At 38.1% G+C, this 20,640-nt stretch overlaps 2 protein-coding genes across 3 annotated transcripts in view; both read left to right on the top strand.

The window, feature by feature from the left end:
* Positions 1-20,640, top strand: part of TEX11 (testis expressed 11) — a 381,570-nt gene that overhangs the window by 106,556 nt on the left and 254,374 nt on the right. The gene's annotated exons all lie outside the window — the stretch shown is intronic.
* Positions 3,827-4,185, top strand: LOC112206880 (small integral membrane protein 30-like). Its single transcript, XM_024353187.2, has one exon. It carries the CDS (start codon positions 3,877-3,879, stop codon positions 4,183-4,185), a length of 309 nt encoding a protein of 102 aa, XP_024208955.1. The 5' UTR covers positions 3,827-3,876.

Genomic DNA, 20,640 nt, shown 5'->3' with positions numbered 1-20,640 from the left:
AGTAAAATATATCAAATCAATTCACTAAATGTTTACCCTTTCTGAGTGCAGGATTAGTTCTAGTTATTTGGGGATACTCCTATGATTAACTATAGTCTAACTTTTGTGAATATGATGTTTGTCATTTAACAAAATAAATACAAATCTGGGCACTGAGATTATAATACTCAGACATATCTATCACTAGCAAAATGTTGATGCAAATGACTTATATAAGAGACTTTTTAGAGCCCAAAGATTGATCAAACTCTATATAAAGAACTATTCCTAATAGAACAGGCTGGAGTTCTATTCCAGTATTTGACAGTATTTGGGAGCAGAACACTCACAAAGTTTATGGCATCAATGTATCAAAAGACCAGTATGCCAAGAAGGCAGGAATAGGGAGATCCAAAAAAAAAAAAAAAAGAATGCTGGTGCCATGGATGGCTTCTGGAAGCTTAAGACTAGAGGTGAGCTTGGAGTTTATGCCAAGAATGAGGGTGAGTTAGGAGTCATAAAAATAAATGTTCTCTAGGAACTGGTCATAACAGTAGGCTGAGGCCTGACATGGCATGACTTGTAGGTTATTTGCACATACGCCATTGGTTTTTGACTTCTTATCTGTTATCATTTTCTAAAGAATCTCATGGAAAGAAAATATGGTGATGAGACATCCATATTATAAACTAGAATATCTTAGCGGCTATATTTGTAGGAATATAATCTGACCCACAATGATATTTTCATAAAAGTCTAAATAAATAACAAATTTATATAGCACCAGTATGAGTCTTTTGTGTTCACATCACTAGAATAATATTGAAGAAAAGAAGAAAAACTTTAATTTTAGCCCTAGTAATTACATATGATTTTAATCTTTCTGCTTCATTTTTTCTTGCACATCTTTTGGGAATATAAAAATAACCTGGTGAAATATTCACAAATGTTTTAAAAGGAATTATCATATTTTAATGTCTAAAAAGAGGCAAAAATAATTATCAATATTATTAACTGTAGGAATTGTAGCACAGTGAATAGTTTTTCTAACAGTAGACTGTCAGAATTTGTTGTCATCTAAGACATTAGTGTTAAATTGTTAAATATTGTGATACTTTATTTAGAATTGTTGTGGGGTTTACATATGATAATGCATGTATTATAGAGTATTCAGTAACATGCCTGGAAAACAGAAACTGCTTAACAAACGGAAACTGCTGCTACTATCTCTACGTGATGTTTGCTATTTATTAGAGATGGACTCTCTTGTGGCCATTCCACTAGTTTATTCTAAAATGTATCACAGTCGGATCAAGCATGGATTACTTACTAAGTTCCCAAATAAAATGTTATAAAAACAAACATCTACATCTTTAAATCTTTGGAACAATTAAAAAAAAGACATTTTTTTTTTGTAGAGGCGGAGCCTCGCTATATAAACCACGGTGGTCTCAAACTCTGGCCTAAAGTTATCCTCCCACGTCAGCTTCCCAAACTGCTGGAATTACAGGTGTGAGCCACTGCGCCTGACCCTTTGGAATAATTTCTTCATGCTTTATATCCACATGTTAAAAAAACTGTTGGCAGCAGTTGGTGATGCAAGCAGAGATGAATAGCTGCTAATTAAGCACCGTTTTCTGTAAATTTTATACCAGAAGGAGGTCATGGAAAATGAGTACACATTCTACAGGCTTAACTCTTTTGAGAACAGTGAATATCTTAGACTAGAGGTTATATATAATTTGGAAGTACCCATTCAGTCTAAAAGTAAAAACCTCATTTTTCACAAATGATAATATATAAAAATGCTGTAGTATATTCGAATTTTTTTGAAATTGAAGCCTAGAGGAATACTAAATGTAAAGAGTGGTAGTGGGTATTGTTTAAAAAGCTCATTTATTTCCCTTGATTTTTGTTAACATCTCAGTGCAGGACCTTTCTGAGTTTTTATCACCCTCCTGCCTTTTCTTTTGCTAAGAAAAGTTCATAAATAGCTGCTGCTCTCCTTGCTTTCTGCCACACTCTTTTGATCGTGTTCCCTTAGAGATACCACAGGTTAAGAGAAAGCTGCTGTAATTATGAATGAAATTAAAATTCCTTCAGCTCGCTTTACTGTGGATTGTCAACGTATTTGCCTCAACGTATTAAATGACAAATTCTCTTAGACCTTTATAAAATACAAAATTTCAGATTTTTGAAATCCGAATGCAAGGTTTGGAAATAATATATTTAAGAGTTTTTTTGTTTGTTTGTTTAATAAAATACCATTTTTTCCTCCTTCTCCTCCTCTTTTGTAAGTCTCGCAGTACTGAGCTCCTATGTCTGCTCCTGGCAGAAGGCAGGGCTAAGTAGATGAGAAGAGATTGTTGATAGAGAAATTTCCCTCACAATCTAGACAACTTGTTAGTGGCCTCCATTGTTCTGGTGGAATTTAAATTGTGTTTAGCTCTTAAAGTCCTATCTAATGATTAGGACATATATTATGCTGAACTTGGCTTTTCAGAAAAGGTATACAGAAATTTCATTGTAACAAATTTGTATTCTACAAAGAAGAATTGCATATTAATACAAATAAGTTCAACTCAAAAGGCTTTAGGGTTACATTTATTAACCAGAAAGACTTCGCAGATTTTTTTCCCTGGGAGAAAAATGCTCTACTTTCCAAACCTTAGTCATATTCTTAATTCTGGGTGATTTTTCATTTATCTCTAGTAGTTTTATTTCTAAGTCATTTAACTGTATTCCTTGGCACTGCTGACCTACGGCAATATCAGACATCTCTGTGGCTGATAAACACTTGAGAAGTTCACTATTTTCCTTTTGCTGTAAGAAGACCTCCTACTACTTTCTTTTCCCCTCAAGCTTCATTGAGGTATAATTGACAAATTAAAATTGTATGTATTTAATAGTGTACAATGTGATGTTTTGATATATATATATACACTGTGAAATGATTACTACGATCAAGTTGATTATCATATCCATCACCTCACATAGTTACCATTTTTTTCTCACATGTCATTATAACAGAATTTTATTAGTAATCATCAAACACACATTGTTCAAATTTCACTGATTGTCTCATAAAATCTTATACAATTGATTTGTCAAGGCCTATATACTGTGATTGATTAAGGTGTCTCTTATGTCTACTTTAATCCTAGGTTTCTTCCTTTTTTTCCTTGCAATGTATTTGTTAAAGAAGTCAGGTAGCTTCCTGCATTTTGAATTTTGCTGTTTGTGCCCCTGTTCCTTAACATGTTTATTTTTTCTGTGTTCTCTGTATTTCCTACAAATTAGTAATTAAGATTCTAAAGGCTCTTACCAGATTTTTTGGCAGAAGTATTTCACAGGTGGTGTGGTGTATGTCCATCAGGGGTCTTGTATGTTAGTTGTTTTGTTTTTTGTGATATTAGCAGCCATCAGTGATCATTGCCTGGATTCTTTATTTCATCAGTGTTTGTAAAATAATAGTATTCTAATTGTGTCATTTTACTTTTCCTTTATGAGCTGGAATACTTCTCTAGAGTACAACTTCCCTTAGCAACTGTTAGATTACTCTGAGGTCCAATTGTCTGAGTTGCCTTTTTTGTGTGTGTGTGGTGAGAATATTTAATATCTACTCTCAGCAAATTTCAAGTGTACAATGCAGTATTATGAACTATAGTTACCAAGCTGTACACTAGATCTCCTTTTAAGAAAGAGAGAAGAAAGAAAGAAAGAAAGAAAGAAAGAAAATAAAAGAAAAGAAGGAAAAGAAAGAAAAGAAAGGAAAGAAAGGAAAAAGAGAGCATTCGTGGAGACAATGCCCCAAAGAAATCAGAAATTTTCAAATGGATAACTCCTTTGAAGAAGGAATGAGATTCCTGTAATGGCTGCTTCCTGGAAGGCAGTGTCATGTGGAACCCCTTAGCCTCAGCATCCAGAGCTCCAGGAAGGGAACATTTCCAGTCAGGTAGAATTATATATATACTATTTCTTTGGAAACTTCAGCCATCAAGATTCAGCCATCAAAATTCCACCATCATGACTTCTGTTTCAACACAATGGCTCTTAGTCCTCATTTTACTGCTTTTGTTGCTGCCTGTTGTTGAAGCAGTAGAAGCCAGAAATGCAATTGCTGTCATGTTGGGTGTGGTTCTCAGCATTACAGGCATTTGTGCTTGCTTGGGGGTATGTGCACAAAAGAGAAATGGACAGATATGACTTTGAAGGGCATCCCAAATCAAACTTTGCCCTGAAAACCTTTGGACTAGTGAGGCTAAACTTGAGCTTTGGTGTTTGAAAATTTCCAAGAAACAGTAAATAGGGGAGTTCCACATTCTTAGTTGTTTTCCATAAAATGAGAGTAAATTGCTATGTATAAGAAAAAATGTTTTCCTTACAATAAATAATGCACTGAAAAATTAAGCCTATAATTTGTATTTGCTGCTTAGAAAAGGGGTTCAAGAAGTAAGATGGCTGACATTTACATAAGTAATATTTCATAGTTTTCTAATTATCTAAGCTGGGCATGGTGGCATGCGCCTGTAGTCCCAGCTACTTGAAAGGCTGAGGTGGGAGGATCACTTGAACCCAGGAGGTCGAGGCTGCAGTGAGTCATCATCATACCACTGCAGTACAGCCTTGGTGACAGAGTGAGATCTTGTCTCAAAAAAAAAAAAAAAAAAAAAAGCACATGAAATAGGAAGAAGGAAGTTCTTGCCCAGAATCCTAAGAAATCACCACTGTTCAGTTATAATCACTGCCTCCTGAATCATTGAGGAGTCTTTTCTCCATATTTTCATTAGACTTTTGTTATTGCCCAAGTTAATATTGTATTTAAATATCAAATAGCCAAACATAGATGCTTTTATCTCTGGAGAAAAAACATTTAGAAAAATGCATTCAGTGTATCTAACATTGAAGTGGAGAAAAGAGTTAATGTAAAAAAATCCTTTATTTTTATATTTTTCATTTTAAACTTTTATTTTAGGTTTTGGGTACATGTGAAGGTTTGTTACATAGGTAAACTCATGTCATGGGAGTTTGTTGTACAGATTATTTCATCACCCAGGTATTAAGCCCAGTACCCAATAGTTATATTTTTTACTCCTCTCCCTCCTCCCACCCTCCACCCTCCACCCTCAAGTAGACCTCAGTATCTATTGTTCTCTTCTTTGTGTTCATGAGTTTGCATCATTTAGCTCCCACTTACAAGTGAGAACATGTGGTACTTGGTTTGCTTTAAAAAAACACTTTATATTTACATTGAAATGGAGAAGATATTTAATGTTAAAAAACTTTATATTAATTAATTAAGTAACATCCCCATGGGGAGAAGTACTATATTAAATATAAACTCATTATGTTGTTAAAAAAAAAAAGAAGGGACGAAATGATGTTGAAGATGAAACCTGCAGCAGCAGGCTGTACACAACAATTTGTGAGGAAAAAATTAATCGTTTGTGCCCTAATTGAAGAGGAGTGATGATTAATAGTACAAATAATCGCCAACACCATAGACATCTCAATTTGTTCTGCTTATACAAATCTGACTGAAAAAATTGAAGTGGAGCAAACTCAGTGGGTGCCAAAACCATTGTGCCCAGATCAGCGGCAGATAAGAGCAGAGCTTTCATTGGAAATTTTAAACAAGTGGGATCAAAATCCTGAAGCATTTCTTCAAAGAATTGTAACAAGAGATGAACATGGCTTTACCAGTATGATCCCAAAGAGAAATTACAATAAAAGCAGTGGCTACCAAGAAGTGGAAGTGGTCTAGTCAAAGCAAAAGCAGCTCTGTCAAGAGTAAAGATCATAGCAACAGTTTTTTGGGATGCTCAAGGCATTTTGCCTGGTGATTTTTCTGGAGGGCTAAAGAATGATAATGTCTGCTTATTGTGAGAGTTTTTTCAGAAAGCCAAAATTTTAGCAGGAAAATGCCTGAAAAGCTTCACCAGTGTCCTTCACCATAACAATGTTCCTGCTCATTCCTGTCATCAAACAAAAGTAATCTTGTGAATTTCAATGGAAAAACATTAGGCATCCACCTTACAGACATGATTTGGCTCCTTCTGACTTCTTTTTGTTTCCTAATCTTAAAAAATCTGTAAAAGGCACCCATTTTTCCTCAGTTAATGTGAAATGTGAAAAAGATTGCATTGACATAGCTAAATTCCTCAGTTCTTTATGGATGGACTAAATGGCTAGTATCACAAAGGTATCTTAAACTTGATGGAGCTTATGTTGATAAATAAAATTTATATTTTAATCTTTTAATTCCATTTTTCCAAAAGTTTTTTGAGGTCTCATAATATTCTGCAATTCCACAGGCTGTCTCTTCACTCTGTTAATTGTTTCCTTTGCAGTTGTACATGGTATTTAGTTAGATGTAATTCCATTTGTCTATTTTTGTTTTTGTTGTCTGTACTTTGGGAGTCATATCTAAAAAATAATTTCCCATACAATATCAATAAGCTTTCCCCCAGTTTTCTTCTAGTAATTTTACAGTTTCTGGTCTTACATTTAAGTCTGTAATCCATTTTTAATTGATTTTTTGCATAAGGTGGGAGATAAGGTTCCAATTTTATTCTTCTGTATGTGGATATCCAGGTTTTTCCAACACCATTTATTGGAGAAACTCTCTTTTCCCCATTGTATGTTCTTGGCAACTTTGTTGATCATCAGTTGCCCATAAATATGTGGATTTTGTTCTAGATATTCTATTCTGTTCCATTGGTCTGTATGTCTTTTTAAAATGTCCATACCATGCTGTTTTGATGACTATTAGATGTCTAGTGTATTTTGAAATCAGGAAATGTGATGGCTCCAGCTTTGTTCTTTTTGCTGAAGATTGCTTTGGCTATTTAGGTCTTTTGTGATTCCATATAAATTTGAGGATTATTTTTTCTGCTTCTGTGAAAATGCCATTGTCATGTTGACAGGGATAGGACTGAATCTGTAGAATGCTTTAGGTAGTATGGACATTTAAAAATATTAAGTCTTCCAATCTGTGAACACAGGATATCTGTCCCTTTATTTGTGTTTTCTTCAATTTCTTTCTTCAGTGTTTTATAGTTTTCAGTGTGCAAGTCTTTCACCTCCTTGGTTAAATTTACTCATAAGTATTTTATTTTTTGACACTATTATAAATGGGATTGTTTTCTTAATTTTTGGGTATAGTTCATTGTTTGCATATAAAAACTACTGATTTTTATGTTGATTTTGTGATTTGCAACTTTATTGAATTTATTAGTTCTGACAGTTTTTTGGTAGCATTTTAAGGTTTTCTAATATAAGATTATGTCATCTGCAAACAATTTTACTTCTTCCTTTCAAATTTGAATGCCTTCCCCCCCCCCCCCATCTTGCCTAATTGCTCTGGCTAAGACTTCTAGTACAATGTTGAATAGAAGTGGTGAGAGTGGGCATCTTTGCTTTGCTTTTTTCCTATGTTAGAGGAAATGTTTTAACCTTTTTACCATCTAGTATGATGTTAACTGTGGACTTGTTGCATGATTTTTATTATGTTGAGGTACATTCCTTCTATTCCTAATTTTTTGAAATTTTTTTTTATCTTGAAAGGATGAATTTTGTAACAGAAGATTTTTCTGCATCTATCAAGATGACTATATGATTTTTATCCTTTATTCTGTTCAAATGGTGTATCACATTTATTGATTTTTATATGCTGAACCACCCCCACCCTCGTATCTGAGGAATAAATCCTAGTTGATTGTGCTGTATTTGGTTTGCTAGTATTTTGTTAAGGATTTTTTCATCTGTGTTCATCAGGGATAGTTTTTTTGTCATGTCCTTGTCTGGCTTTGATATTAGGGTAATGCTGGCCTCATAGAATGAGTGTGGATAGGTTCTTTCCTCTTCATTTTTAGGGAAGAGTTTGAGAAGGATTGGCGTTAAGTTTTTCTTAAATATTTAGTAGAATTCACCAGTGAAGGCATTTGGCCCTGTGTTTTCCTTGGTTGTGAGATTTTTGATTACTGATTCAGTCACCTTAACATTATTTTATGTTTCTGTGTTTGTTAACTTAAGGCCTCCAGCTGCATCCGTGTTGCTGCATAGGACATGATTTCATTCTTTTTTAATGGCTACATAGTATTTCATGGTGTATATGTACCTCATTTACTTTATGCATTCTGCCATTGATGGGCAGCAAGGTTGGTTCCATGTCTTTACTATTGTGAATAGTGCTGCAATGAACATACAGGTGCATGTGTCTTTTTGGTACAACAATTTGTTTTCTTTTGGCTGTATCCCCAGTAATGAAATTGTGAAATCAAATAGTAGTTCTGTTTTAAGTTCTTTGAGAAATCTCCAAACTGCTTTCCACAGTGGCTGAACTAATTTACATCCCCACCAACAGTGTAAAAGAATTCCCTTTTCTCTGCAGCCCAGCTAACACCTGTTATTCTTTGACTTTTTAATAAAAACCACTTCGACTGGTGTGAGATGGTATCTCATTGTGGTTTTGATTTGCATTTCTCTGATGATTAGTGATGCTGAGCATTTTTTCATATGTTTGTTGACCACTTGTATGTCTTCTTTTGAGAATTGTCTGTTCATGTCTTTTTAACCCCCACTTTTTAATGGGGTTATATTTTGCTTGTTGAATTATTTAAATTCCTTAAAGATTCTGGGTATTAGACGTTTGTTGGATGCATAGCTTGCAAGTATTTACTCCCATTCTGTAGGTTGTCTGTTTACTCTGTTGATAGTTTCTTTTGCTGTGCAGCAGTTCTTTAGTTTAATTAGGTCCCACTTGTCAAGTTTTGGTTTTGTTGCAATTGCTTTTGGTGAGGACTTAGTCATAAATTATTTTCCAAGACTGATGCCACAAGGTAGTCTTCTTTGGCTTAAATCCGCCTGGTGTTCTATAATCTGTTACTTGAATATTGATATCTCTCTAGGTTTGGGAAGTTCTCTGTTATTATCCCTTTGAATAAACTATCTACCACTATATCTTTCTCTACCTCCTCTTTAAGGTCAGTGATTCTTATATTTGCCCTTTATGAGGCTATATTCTAGATCTTGTAGGAATACTTCATTCTTTTTTCTTTTGTCTCCCCTGACTTGTATTTTTAATAGCCTGTCTTCAAGGTCACTACTTATTTCATCTACTTGTTCAGTTGCACTATTAAGATACTCTGATATCAGTATATCAATTGCATTTTTCTATTCCAGAATTTCTGCTTGATTCTTTGTAATTATTTCAATCACTTTGTTAGATATATCTGATAGGATTCTGAATTCCTTCTCTGTGTTATCCTGAATTTTTTTGTTTCTTCAAAACGGCTAATTTGAATTCTCTGCCTGAAAGGTCACATATCTCTGTCACTCTGGGATTGGTCCCTGGTGCCTTATTTAGTTCATTTGGTAAGGGCATGTTTTCCTGGATGGTCTTGAGGCTTGTGGATATTTGTTGGTGTCTGGACAGTGAAGAGTTAGGTATTTACTGTAGTCTTTGCAGTCTAGGCTTATTTGTATCCATCATTTTTGGGAAGGCTTTCTAATATTTGAAGGGATTTGCATGTTGTGTGCTATGTTTTTGGTCACAGCAGCCGTATCTGTCTTAGGAAGCACCCCAAGCCCAGTAACACTGTGAGTCTTGCAGACTTTTAGAGGTCTCACCTTGGTGGTGTTGGATGGGGTCCAGAAAAATTCTCTGGATTACCAAGCAGAGACTCTTTGTTCTCTTCCCTTGCTTTCTCTCTAACAAATGGAGTCTGTTTTTCTGTATTGAACTGTCTGGAGCTAGGGGAGGAGTGATACAAGCACCCCTGTGGCCACTACCCCTGGGACTGCTGTGTCTGACCTGAAGCCAGCGTAGCACTGGGTCTCACCCAAGGCCTGCTGTAATCTGCTACCTGGCTACCACCTATGTTTGCTTAATGAACGAGGGCTCTAATAGCAGGTGAGGCGATGAAGCTTGCCAGGCTTGTGTCCTTCAATTCAGGGCAGCAAGTTCCCCCTGGCTCCTGGTGGGTGCAGAGATGCTGGCCAGGAACAAGGGCCTGGAGTCAGAATCCTTAGGGAGCTACCTGGTGCTCCTTTTTACTATGGCTGATCTGGCACCCAAGCCACAAGAAAAAGTTTTTTTCTACTCTTCCCTCCTCTTTCCACAAGCAGAGGAGTATCTTCCTATGGCCACCACTGTCACAGGCCCGTGGGGAGTACTGCCAGGCTCCACTGATGTTCACTGAAGGCCCAAGGGCTCTTCAGTCAGCTTGTGGTGAATGGTGCTGGGTCTGGGACTCATCTTGCAAGGCAGTGCACTTCTCTCTGACCCAGGGTAGGTCCAGAAATGCCATCCAAGAGTCAAGGTCTGGAATTGGGGACCCAAGAGACTGCTTGGTGCTCTACCCCACTGTGGCTGACCTGGTACCTAAGCTGCAAGGTAAAGTCCCCTTTCATCTTCCCCTTTTTTTTGTCAGGCAGAAGGAGACTCTCCCCATAGCCACCATAGCTGGGAATGTGTTGGCTCACACCTGAAGCCAGCACGTCTCAGATTCTCACCCAAGGCCCATCTATGGTATGCACTACTTGGCTATCACTGCTGATTGTTCAAAATGTGTTGGCTTTCTAGCCAGTGGGTGATGAATCCTTTCAGGACCTGGTCTTTCCTTTCAAGGCAGCAGATCCCCTTCTGGCCCTGGGTGTGTCTAGAAATGTCATCCAGTAGTTAGGGCTTGGAATGGGTGTCTCCTGACTCTTCCTGGTGTCCTATCCTACCATAGCAGAGTTGTTATCCAAATTGCAAGACCAAGCCCTGTTTACTCTTCCCTTTCCTCTCCTCAAGCAGAAGGAAGGAGGTCTCTTGGAGCTGCAACCTGTGCTGCCTGGGCTTGGGGGAGGGGCAGGGTAGGCACTCCCTTGGCCACCCAGGCTGGTGTCTCACATGCCCCCTAAGTTTACTGACTCCATACCCACAAGGACTTGCCTTGTGGCCTAGACTGCCTTTCAGGTTTATTTAGGACCCCAATGCACTTTAGCCGACAGCAATGAGGCTTGCTACAACTCAAGTTCCAATTACTGGAATGGATGATTGCCCTCTGACTAGGGCTGGTCTAAACGTGCTCTCCATTGACGTCAACTGATTTGTGCCTAGTGTTTTCTGCTGTGAAAGGGTGGCACTGAGTTGCAATGCAGAGTCTCACAATCATTGCACTCTCTATCCCCCAAACGCACAGATTCTTCCCATTATGTGGCTGTGAATGGAGAAGGGATGGTGTGGGCAATTCAAGACTGTCTTTCCTACCCTCTTCAGTGCCTCTTTCAGTTATATGAAGTTAAGACCAGGCACTGTGACCACTCACCTGATTTTTGGTTCCTACAAAATTGCTTTTTTTGTGCAGATAGTTGTCAAGTTTGGTGCTCCTGCAGGGAGAATGATCAGTGGAGACTTCCATTTGGCCATCTTGCTCTATCTCCCTCTACATTTATTTTGTATCCTGAAATTTTACTGAAGTCATTTATTAGTTCTAAGAGCCTTTTTTTTTTTTTTTGTAGGCTTTAGTGCTTTCTAGTTATAGAATCATAATGTCAGTGAAGGGAGATAGTTTGACTTCTTCTTTTCCTATTTGGATGCTTTTAATTTCTTTCTCTTGCCTGATCGGTCTGGCTAGGATATATAGTACTTATTAGGCCATTCTTGTTTGCTATAAATACTTGAGACTGTTTTAATTTATAAGAAAAAAGGTTTAATTGGTTCATGGTTCTGTAGGCTGTACAGGAAACATAATGCTGTCATCTGCTTCTGGTAAGGCCTCAGAAAGCTTTTTCTCATGGCAGAAGGTGAAGCGGGAGCAGACATTTCACCCGGCAAAAGCAGAAGAAAGAGAGTGAGGGTGGGAGGGAAAGTGCCACCCACTTCTACAAAACCAGATTTCGTGAGAACTCATTCACTCATCACCAAGGGGATGGGCTAAGCCATTCATGAGAGTTATGCCCCCATGATCCAAACATCTTCCAGCAGGCCCTATCTCCAACACTGGAGATTACAAGTCAACATGAGATTTGGGCAGGGACATTCAAACTACACCACAGTACTATGTTGAATAGAAGTGGTGAGTGTGGGCGTCCTTGTTTGTTCCAGTTCTCAAGGGAAATGTTCCTAGTTTTGGCCTGTTCATTATGATGTTGGCCGTGGGTTTGTCATAGATGGCTCTTATTATTTTGAGATATGTTCCTTTGATGCCTAGTGTATTGGGGGTTTTTTATCATGAATGGGTGTTGGATTTTATTGAATGCATTTTCTGTGACTATTAGAGATGATCATGTGATTTTTGTTTTTAATTCTGTTTATGTGGTCAGTCACATTCATTGATTTGAATATATTGAACCAACCTTGTATCCCAGGAATAAAGCCTACTTGATCGTGGTGAATTAACTTTTTAATGTGCTGCTGGATTCAGTTTGCTAGTATTTTGTTGAGGATTTTTGCATCGATGTTCATCAGTGATATTGGCTGGAAGTTTTGTTTTTTGTTGTTCCTGCCAGATTTAGGTATCAGGCTGATGCCACCATCAGGATGATGCATCGTAGAATGAATTACGGAGGAGTCTCTCCTCTTTGATATTTTGGAATATTTTCAGTAGGATTGGTACCAGCTCTTCTTTGCATGCCTGGTAGAATTTGGATGTAAATTCTAGGTCCAGGGCTTTGTTGTCATTGTTGTTGTTGTCGTTGTTGATCTTCTTTCTCTTTTTTCTTTGTTAATTTAGCTACCAGTCTGTAAATCTTGTTTATTCTTTCAAATAAAACCAAGTTTTGGTTTCGTTGATCTTTTGTATACAGTTTTACATCTCAATTTTATTCAGTTTTGCTATGGTTTTAGTCATTTTTTTTTCTTTTGTTAGCTTTGAGGTTAGTTTGTTTTTGTTTTTCTAATTCCTCTAGTTGTGATGTTACATTGTTAATTTTAGATCTTTCTAACTTCTTGATACAGGCATTTCATGCTATAAACTTTCCTCTTAACACTGCTTTTGCTGCATCCCAGATATATATTTGTGTGTATATATATATATATATATTTTTTTTTTTGAGATAGAGCCTTGCTCTGTAGCTCAGGCTGGAGTGCAGTGGGACAATCTTGGCTCACTGCAACCTCTGCCTCCTGGGTTAAAGCGATTCTCCTGCCTCAGCCTCCTGCATAGCTGGAACTACAGGCGTGTACCACCATGCCTGGCTAATTTTTTTTTTTTTTTTGAGACGGAGTTTTGCTCTTATTGCCCATGCTGGAGTGCAATGGCGCAATCTCGGCTCACCACAACCTCTGCCTCCTGGGTTCAAGTGATTCTCCTGCCTCAGCCTCTCGAGTAGCTGGAATTACAGGCATGTGCCACCATGCCCGGCTAATTTTGCATTTTTGGTAGAGACGGAGTTTCTTCATGTTGGTCAGGCTGGTCTTCAACTCCTGACCTCAAGTGATCCACCCGCCTCGGCCTCCCAAAGTGCTGGGATTACAGGCATGAGCCACTGCATGGCCCATCCCAGAGATTTTGGCATGTCGTGTATCTTAATTAATTTCAAAGTATTTTTTATTTCTGCCTTAATTTTATTGTTTACCTGAAATCACTCAGTAACAAGTTGTGCTTAATTTCCAGGTAATTGTGTGGTTTTAAGGGATCTTCTTTGGTATTCATTTCTATTTTTATTGCACTGTGGTCTGAGTGTATGCTTGGTATGATTTCAGTTTGTTTGAATTCATTGAGATGTGCTTTATGCCCGAGCATATGGTCAATCTTAGAGTATGTTCTGCATGCAGATGAGAAGAATGTGTGTTCCGTGGTTGCTGAGTGACATATTTTGTAGAAATCTATTAGGTCCAATTGTTCAAGTGTTGAATTTAAGTGCAGAATTTCCTCATAAGTTTTCTGCCTTGATGATCTATCTAACGCTGTCAGTGGGTTCTTGAAGTTCCCCTTATTATTGTGTGACTGAGGCTATTCATAGGTCTAGAAGTACTTGTTTTATGAATCAGCGTTCTCTAATGTTGGGTGTATATATATTTAGGATAATTAAGTCTTCTTGTTGAATTGAATCCTTTATTGTTATGTAATGTCCTTTGTCCTTTTTGACTGTTGTTGGTTTAAAGTCTGTTTTATCTAATATAAGAATAGGGACCCCTGCTTTTTTTTTCTGTTTTTATGATAGATCTTTCTCCATCACTTTACTTTGAGCCTGTAGGTGTCATTACATGTGAGATGCATCTCTTAAAGATAGCAGATGATGGTTTCCAGCTTCATCCATGTCCCTACAAAGGACATGAACTCATCATTTTTTATGGCTGCATAGTATTCCATGGTGTATATGTGCCACGGTATACATATGTAACAAACCTGCATGTTGTGCACATGTACCCTAAAACTTAAAGTATAATAATAAAAAAAAAAAGACAGCAAATGATTGGGTCTTGTTTTTTATCCAACTTGCCATTCTTGAAACTTGTGACCTGTGTGCTCAAATGATGCAGGATTGGGACTGGGCCTGCAGCTTTGTACTCTGGCCCCTCATAGTTGAACACTAGCTGTCCTGGTGGGGCTGAAGTGCACCCAAGCCACTGGCAAAGCACTCAGGCAGGGCAGTGGAGGCTGTGCTGTGTGCTTGCTCTTGTAGGAGAATCCAGGCAGGAGCCTTGGGAGGTGTTGCCGACAGAGGGGCATGCAGATCAGATGCACTCCAGTACTGCAGGAAAGCCATCTCTGCTCTATCCTCTCTCTTGGCCCGGCAGTCATCAGGGTCGTGTTTTACTGCAGCTGCCTTGCATGCAGAACCTTCTGGGCTCTGTGCAGGCTTGAGCTCTGCCTCTGTCTACTCTCCTGGCATTTTACCCTGCCAATTTAAATGTCTATGGGGTTTGTGGAATCTCTTGTAGCTAGGATCCCAGAGGTCCGTGGTGGGAGTGTGTTGACTCATAATTCCTTCATTTACCCCTTCCTTAGGACCTGTTGAAGGCTGAGAGCTGGTCCTGGTGCTTGGTGACTCCATGCGGAGTTCCCAGTTTCCTGTGCCTCTTCCAAGTCAGTGTCTGTGTTGCCTCTCTGTTGACTTTCAGTGTTTTCTCTCAAAAGATGTGTTTGAAGTGTGATGGTTTACTTGATATTTGGTTTCTCTTGGTGAGAGAGGTGCTTCCCAGCTGTGTCTTGAACCATCTTGTTCCTTATCCAAGTTTGTACTTTTTAATCATCATCTCTACATTCTCTCCACAGCTCTGTCTCTGTAACCACCATTCTACTCTGTGCTTGTACGAGTTCAGTTGTTTTAGATTCCAGGTACAATTTAAAACATGTGGTATTTGACTCTCCGTGCTGGACTTATTTCACTTAGCATAATATCTTCCTGGTTCATCCATGTTGTCACAAATCACAGTTTTTCCATTCTTTTAAAGGCTGAATAGTATTCCATTGTGTATATAATGCTACATTTTTTAATCCATTTATTTGTTGAGGGACACTTAGGTGGATTCTGTAACTTGGCTATTGTGAGTAGCGTTGCAGTGAACCCAGAAGTGTAGACGTGTCTTTGACAAACTGACTTCAAATATTTGGGGTAAATACCCAAAAGCTGCATCATATAGTAATTTTATTTTTAGTTTGTTGAGGAACTTCTATACAGTTTTCCATAATGTTTGTACTAATTTACCTTCTCATTGACAATGTACAAGGGTTTCCTTTTTTCACATCCTTGCCAACTCTTGTTACCTTTCGTCTCCCCATAATCATTCTGACAGGTATGAGGTGATATCTCATTGTGGGTTTTTTGTTTGTTTGTTTGTTTGAGACAGAGTCTTGCTCTGGAGTGCAGTGGTGCGATCTCGGCTCACTTCAACCTCCGCCTCCAGGGTTCAAGTGATTATCGTGCCTCGGCTTCCCGAGTAGCTGGGATCACAGGCGCCTGCCACCATGCCTAGCTAATTTTTGTATTTTTAGTAGAGACAGGGTTTTGCCATGTTGGCCAGGCTGGTCTCAAACTCCTAAGCTCAGGTGATTTGCTTGCCTTGGCCTCCCAAAGTTTGGGATTACAGGCGTGAGCCACCACACCTGCCCTCACTGTGGTTTTAATTTGAGCTTCCCTAATGTGTAGCGATTTTGAGCATTTTTTCATATATCTGTTGGCCATTTGTATGTGTTCTTTTGAGAAATGTGTATTCACTTTTCTTGCCAACTTTTTTTTTTTTTTGAGACAGGGTCGTGTTGTATTTCCCAAAGTGGTCTTGTGCTGGTCTCGTACTCCTGTGCTCAAGCAATCCTCCTGCATCAGCCTCTGGAGTAGCTAGGATTATAGATGTGTGCCACCATGCCTGGCTTTTTGCCCATTATTTATTTGGATTATTTGTTTTCTTGCTCTCTCTCTCTCTCTCTATATATATATATAATCAAAACCCTTACTGGATATATGGATTAGAAATACTTTCTCCCAATCTGTAGGTTGACTCTTTGCACTGTTAATTGCTTTCATTGCTGTGCAAAAGCTTTTTAGCTTGATATAACCCCACTTGTCTCTTTTTGCCTTTGTTTCCTGTGCTTTTGTGGTCAAATCCAAGAAAACATTGCCCAGACCAGGCCATGTAGTTTTTCCCCTGTGTGTGTGTGTGTGTGTGTTTCCCAAGAGATTTACATTTTCTGATCATCAGGGTTTTTGTAGTTTTCTTTTCTTGGAATGTCTTTGTCTGGCTTTAGTATCAGGGTAATGCTGACCCTGTTAAAAGAGTTTGGAAGTATTGGGTTTTTTTGTATTTTGGAAGAATTACATTTAGGTCTTTAATCCATTTTAAGTTGATTTTTGTACGTGGTGGGAGAGAAGGTTTAAATTTCATTCTTCTGTTTGTGGATATCCAGCTTTCCCAACATCATTTGTTGAAGAGACTATCCCTTTTTCATTGCATATTCTTGGCACCTTTGTTGAAAACCAATTGACCACACATGTGTGGGTTCATTTCTGGGCTCTCTATTCTGTTCCATTGGTTGACACGTCTATTTTTATGCCACTACCATGTTGTTTTAATTACTATAGCTTTGTAATATAGTTTGAAATTAGGTTGTGTGAACCATCCAGCTGTATTCTTTTTGCTCATTGTAGCATTTGCTAATTGGTGTTTTTTGTGGATCCATACACATTTTAGTGTTGTTTTCCCATTTCTATGAAAATTGATATTGGAATTTTTATAGGGATTGCATTGAATCTGCATATCACTTTTGGTAGTATGGATATTGTAACAATATTAATTCTTTCAATCCATGAACATGGGGTATCTTTCCATTTGTGTTTTCAGTTTTTTTTTTCAATTTATAGTTTTCAGTATACATGCCTTTCACTTCCTTGGTTAAATTTATTTCTAGGTATTGGATTTTTTTGTAGCTATTATAAATTAGATTGTTCTCTTTATTTCATTTTTGGATAGTTCATTGATCGTGCCTAGAAACACTATTGATTTTTGCATGTATAATTTGCATTTTGCAACTTTACTGTATTTTTTTATTCATTCTTAACAGTTTTTTGGTGGAGTATTCAGGATTTTCTATATATAAAATCATGTTGTCAGCATCTGATACAATTTCACTTCTTCCTTTCTTGTTTGGATGTCTTTTACTTTCTTTCTTTTGCTTAATTGCTCTGGTGAGGACTTCCAATATTATGTTGGATCGAAATGGCAAGAGGGGGCCGGGTGCAGTGGCTCATGTCTGTAATCCCAGCACTTTGGAAGGCCGAGGTGAGCGGATCACGAGGTCAGGAGATTGAGACCATCCTGGCCAACATGGTGAAACCCCGTCTCTAGTAAAAGTACAAAAATTAGCTGGGTGTGGCAGCATGTGCCTATAATCCCAGATACTTGGGAGGCTGAGGCAGAAGAATCGTTTGAACCTGGGAGGTGGAGGTTGCAATGAGTTGAGATTGCACCACTGCACTCCAACCTGGTGACAAAGCTACACTCCATCTAAAAAAAAAAGAAAAAAAGTGGCAAGAGGGGGATTCCTTGTCTTGTTCTAGATCTTAGAGTAAAGGTTTCAATTTTTTACTGTTGAGTATAATGTTAGCTGTGGGTTTCTTATATATGGACTTTATTGTGTTAAGATACGTTCTTTTTATATCTAATTTGGTGAGAGTTTTATAATGAAAAGATGTTGAATTTTGTCAGATGCTTTATTTATTTATTTGAGATGGAGTTTTGCTTTTGTTGCCCAGGCTGGAGTGCAATGGCACAATCTTGGCTCACTGCAACCTCCTTCTCCCAGCTTCAAGTGATTCTCCTGCCTCAGCCTCCCGAGTGGCTGGAATTACAGGCATGAGCCACCATGCCTGGCTAATTTTGTATTTTTAGTAGAGATGGGTTTTCTCCAAGTTGGTCAGGCTGGTTTCGAACTCCTGACCTCAGGCAATCCGCCCGCTTCGGCCTCCCACGGTGCTGGGATTATAGGTGTGAGTCACCACACTGGGCCAGTCAGATGCTTTTTCCACATCAAATCAGAGGATCATATGTTTTTTGTCCTTTACTCTGTTAATGTGACATACCACATTTACGTTTTGCATATTTTGAACTATTCCATCTCAGGAATAAATCCCACCTGATCATAGTGAATGATCCTTTTAATGTGTTGTTGAATTCAGTTGCTAGTATTTTGTTGAGGATATTTGCATCTATGTTCATCAAGGTTATTGGTCTGTAATTTTCTTTTCTTGGAATGTCCTTGTCTGGATTTGGTATCAGGGTAACGCTAATCTTGTTAATAAAGTTTGGAAGCATTCCCCCTTCTGATTTTTTGGAAGAGTTTGGGAAGGATTGCCATTCATTCTATTATTTATTTATTTTATTATACTTTAAGTTCTACGGTACATGTGCGTTCACAATGTGCAAGTTTGCTACATAGGTATACATGTGCCGTGTTGGTTTGCTGCACCCATCAACTCATCATTTACATTAGGTATTTCTCCTAATGCTATCCCTCCCCCAAGCCCACCACCTCCTGACAGGCCCTGGTGTGTGATGTTCCCCACCCTGTGTCCAAGTGTTCTCATGGTTCAATTCCCACCTATGAGTGAGAACATGTGGTGTTTGGTTTTCTGTCCTTGTGATAGTTTGCTCAGAATGATGGCTTCCAGCTTCATCCATGTCCCTACAAAGGACATGAACTCATCCTTTTTTATGGCTGCATAGTATTCCATGCTGTATATGTGCCATATTTTCTTAATCCAGTCTATCATTGATGGACATTTGGGTTGGTTCCAAGTCTTTACTATTGTGAATAGTGCCACAATAAACATATGTGTGCATGTATCTTTATAGTAGCATGATTTATAATCCTTTGGGTATATACCCAGTAATGGGATCGCTGGGTCAAATGCTATTTCTAGTTCTAGATCCTTGAGGAATCGCCACACTGTCTTCCACAATGGTTGAAGTAATTTACACTCCCACCAACAGTGTAAAAGCGTTCCTATTTTTCCACAACCTTACCAGCACCTGTTGTTTCCTGACTTTTTAATGATCTCTATTCTAACTGGTGTGAGATGGTATCTCATTGTGGTTTTGATTTGCATTTCTCTGATGGCCAGTGATGATGAGCATTTTTTCATGTGTCTGTTGGCTGCATAAGTGTTTTCTTTTGAGAAGTGTCTGTTCATATCCTTCACCCACTTTTTGATGGGGCTGTTTGATTTTTTCTTGTAAATTTGTTTGAGTGCATTGTAGATTCTGCGTATTAGCCCTTTGTCAGATGAGTAGGTTGTGAAAATTTTCTCCCATTTTGTAGGTTGCCTGTTCACTCTGATGGTAGTTTCTTTTGCTGTGCAGAAGCTCTTTAGTTTAATTAGATCCCATTTGTCAATTTTGGCTTTTGTTGCCATAGCTTTTGGTGTTTTAGTCATGAAGTCTTTGCCAGTGCCTATGCCCTGAATGGTATTGCCTAGATTTTCTTCTAGGTTTTTTATGGTTTCAGGTCTAACATTTAATCCATCTTGAATTAATTTTTGTATAAGCTGTATGGAAGGGATCCAGTTTCAGCTTTCCACATATGGCTAGCCAGTTTTCCCAGCACCATTTATTAAATAGGGAATCCTTTCCCCATTTCTTGTTTTTGTCAGGTTTGTCAAAGATCAGATGGTTGTAGATGTGTGGTATTATTTCTGAGGCCTCTGTTCTGTTCCATTGGTCTATATATCTGCTTTAGTACCAGTGTCATGCTGTTTTGGTTACTGTAGACTTGTAGTATAGTTTGAAGTCAGGTAGTGTGATGCCTCCAGCTTTGTTCTTTTTGCTTAGGATTGTCTTGGCAATGTGGGCTCTTTTCTGTTTCCATATAAACTTTAAAGTAGTTTTTTCCAATTCTGTGAAGAAAGTCATTGGTAGCTTAATGGGGATGGCATTGAATCTATAAATTACCTTGGGCAGTATGGCCATTTTCGCGGTATTGATTCTTCCTACCCATGAGCATGGAATGTTCTTCCATTTCTTTGTATCCTCTTTTATTTCGTGGAGCAGTGGTTTGTAGTTCTCCTTGAAGAGGTCCTTCACATCCCTTGTAAGTTGGATTCCTAGGTATTTTATTCTCTTCGAAGCAATTGTGAATGGGAGTTCACTCATGATTTGGCTCTCTGTTTGTACTTGGTGTATAAGAATGCTTGTGATTTTTGTACATTGATTTTGTATCCTGAGACTTTGCTGAA

The sequence above is a fragment of the Pan troglodytes genome, chromosome X (assembly GCF_028858775.2).
Source record: "Pan troglodytes isolate AG18354 chromosome X, NHGRI_mPanTro3-v2.0_pri, whole genome shotgun sequence".
Lineage (NCBI taxonomy): Eukaryota > Metazoa > Chordata > Mammalia > Primates > Hominidae > Pan > Pan troglodytes.
Note: the sequence above shows the minus strand (reverse complement) of the source record. Positions and strands in the feature narration are given on the sequence as shown.

Coding starts and splice junctions, on each gene's coding strand:
- LOC112206880 (XM_024353187.2), top strand. CDS start 3,877: ATGTGGAACCCCTTAGCCTCAGCATCCAGAGCTCCAGGAAGGGAACAT.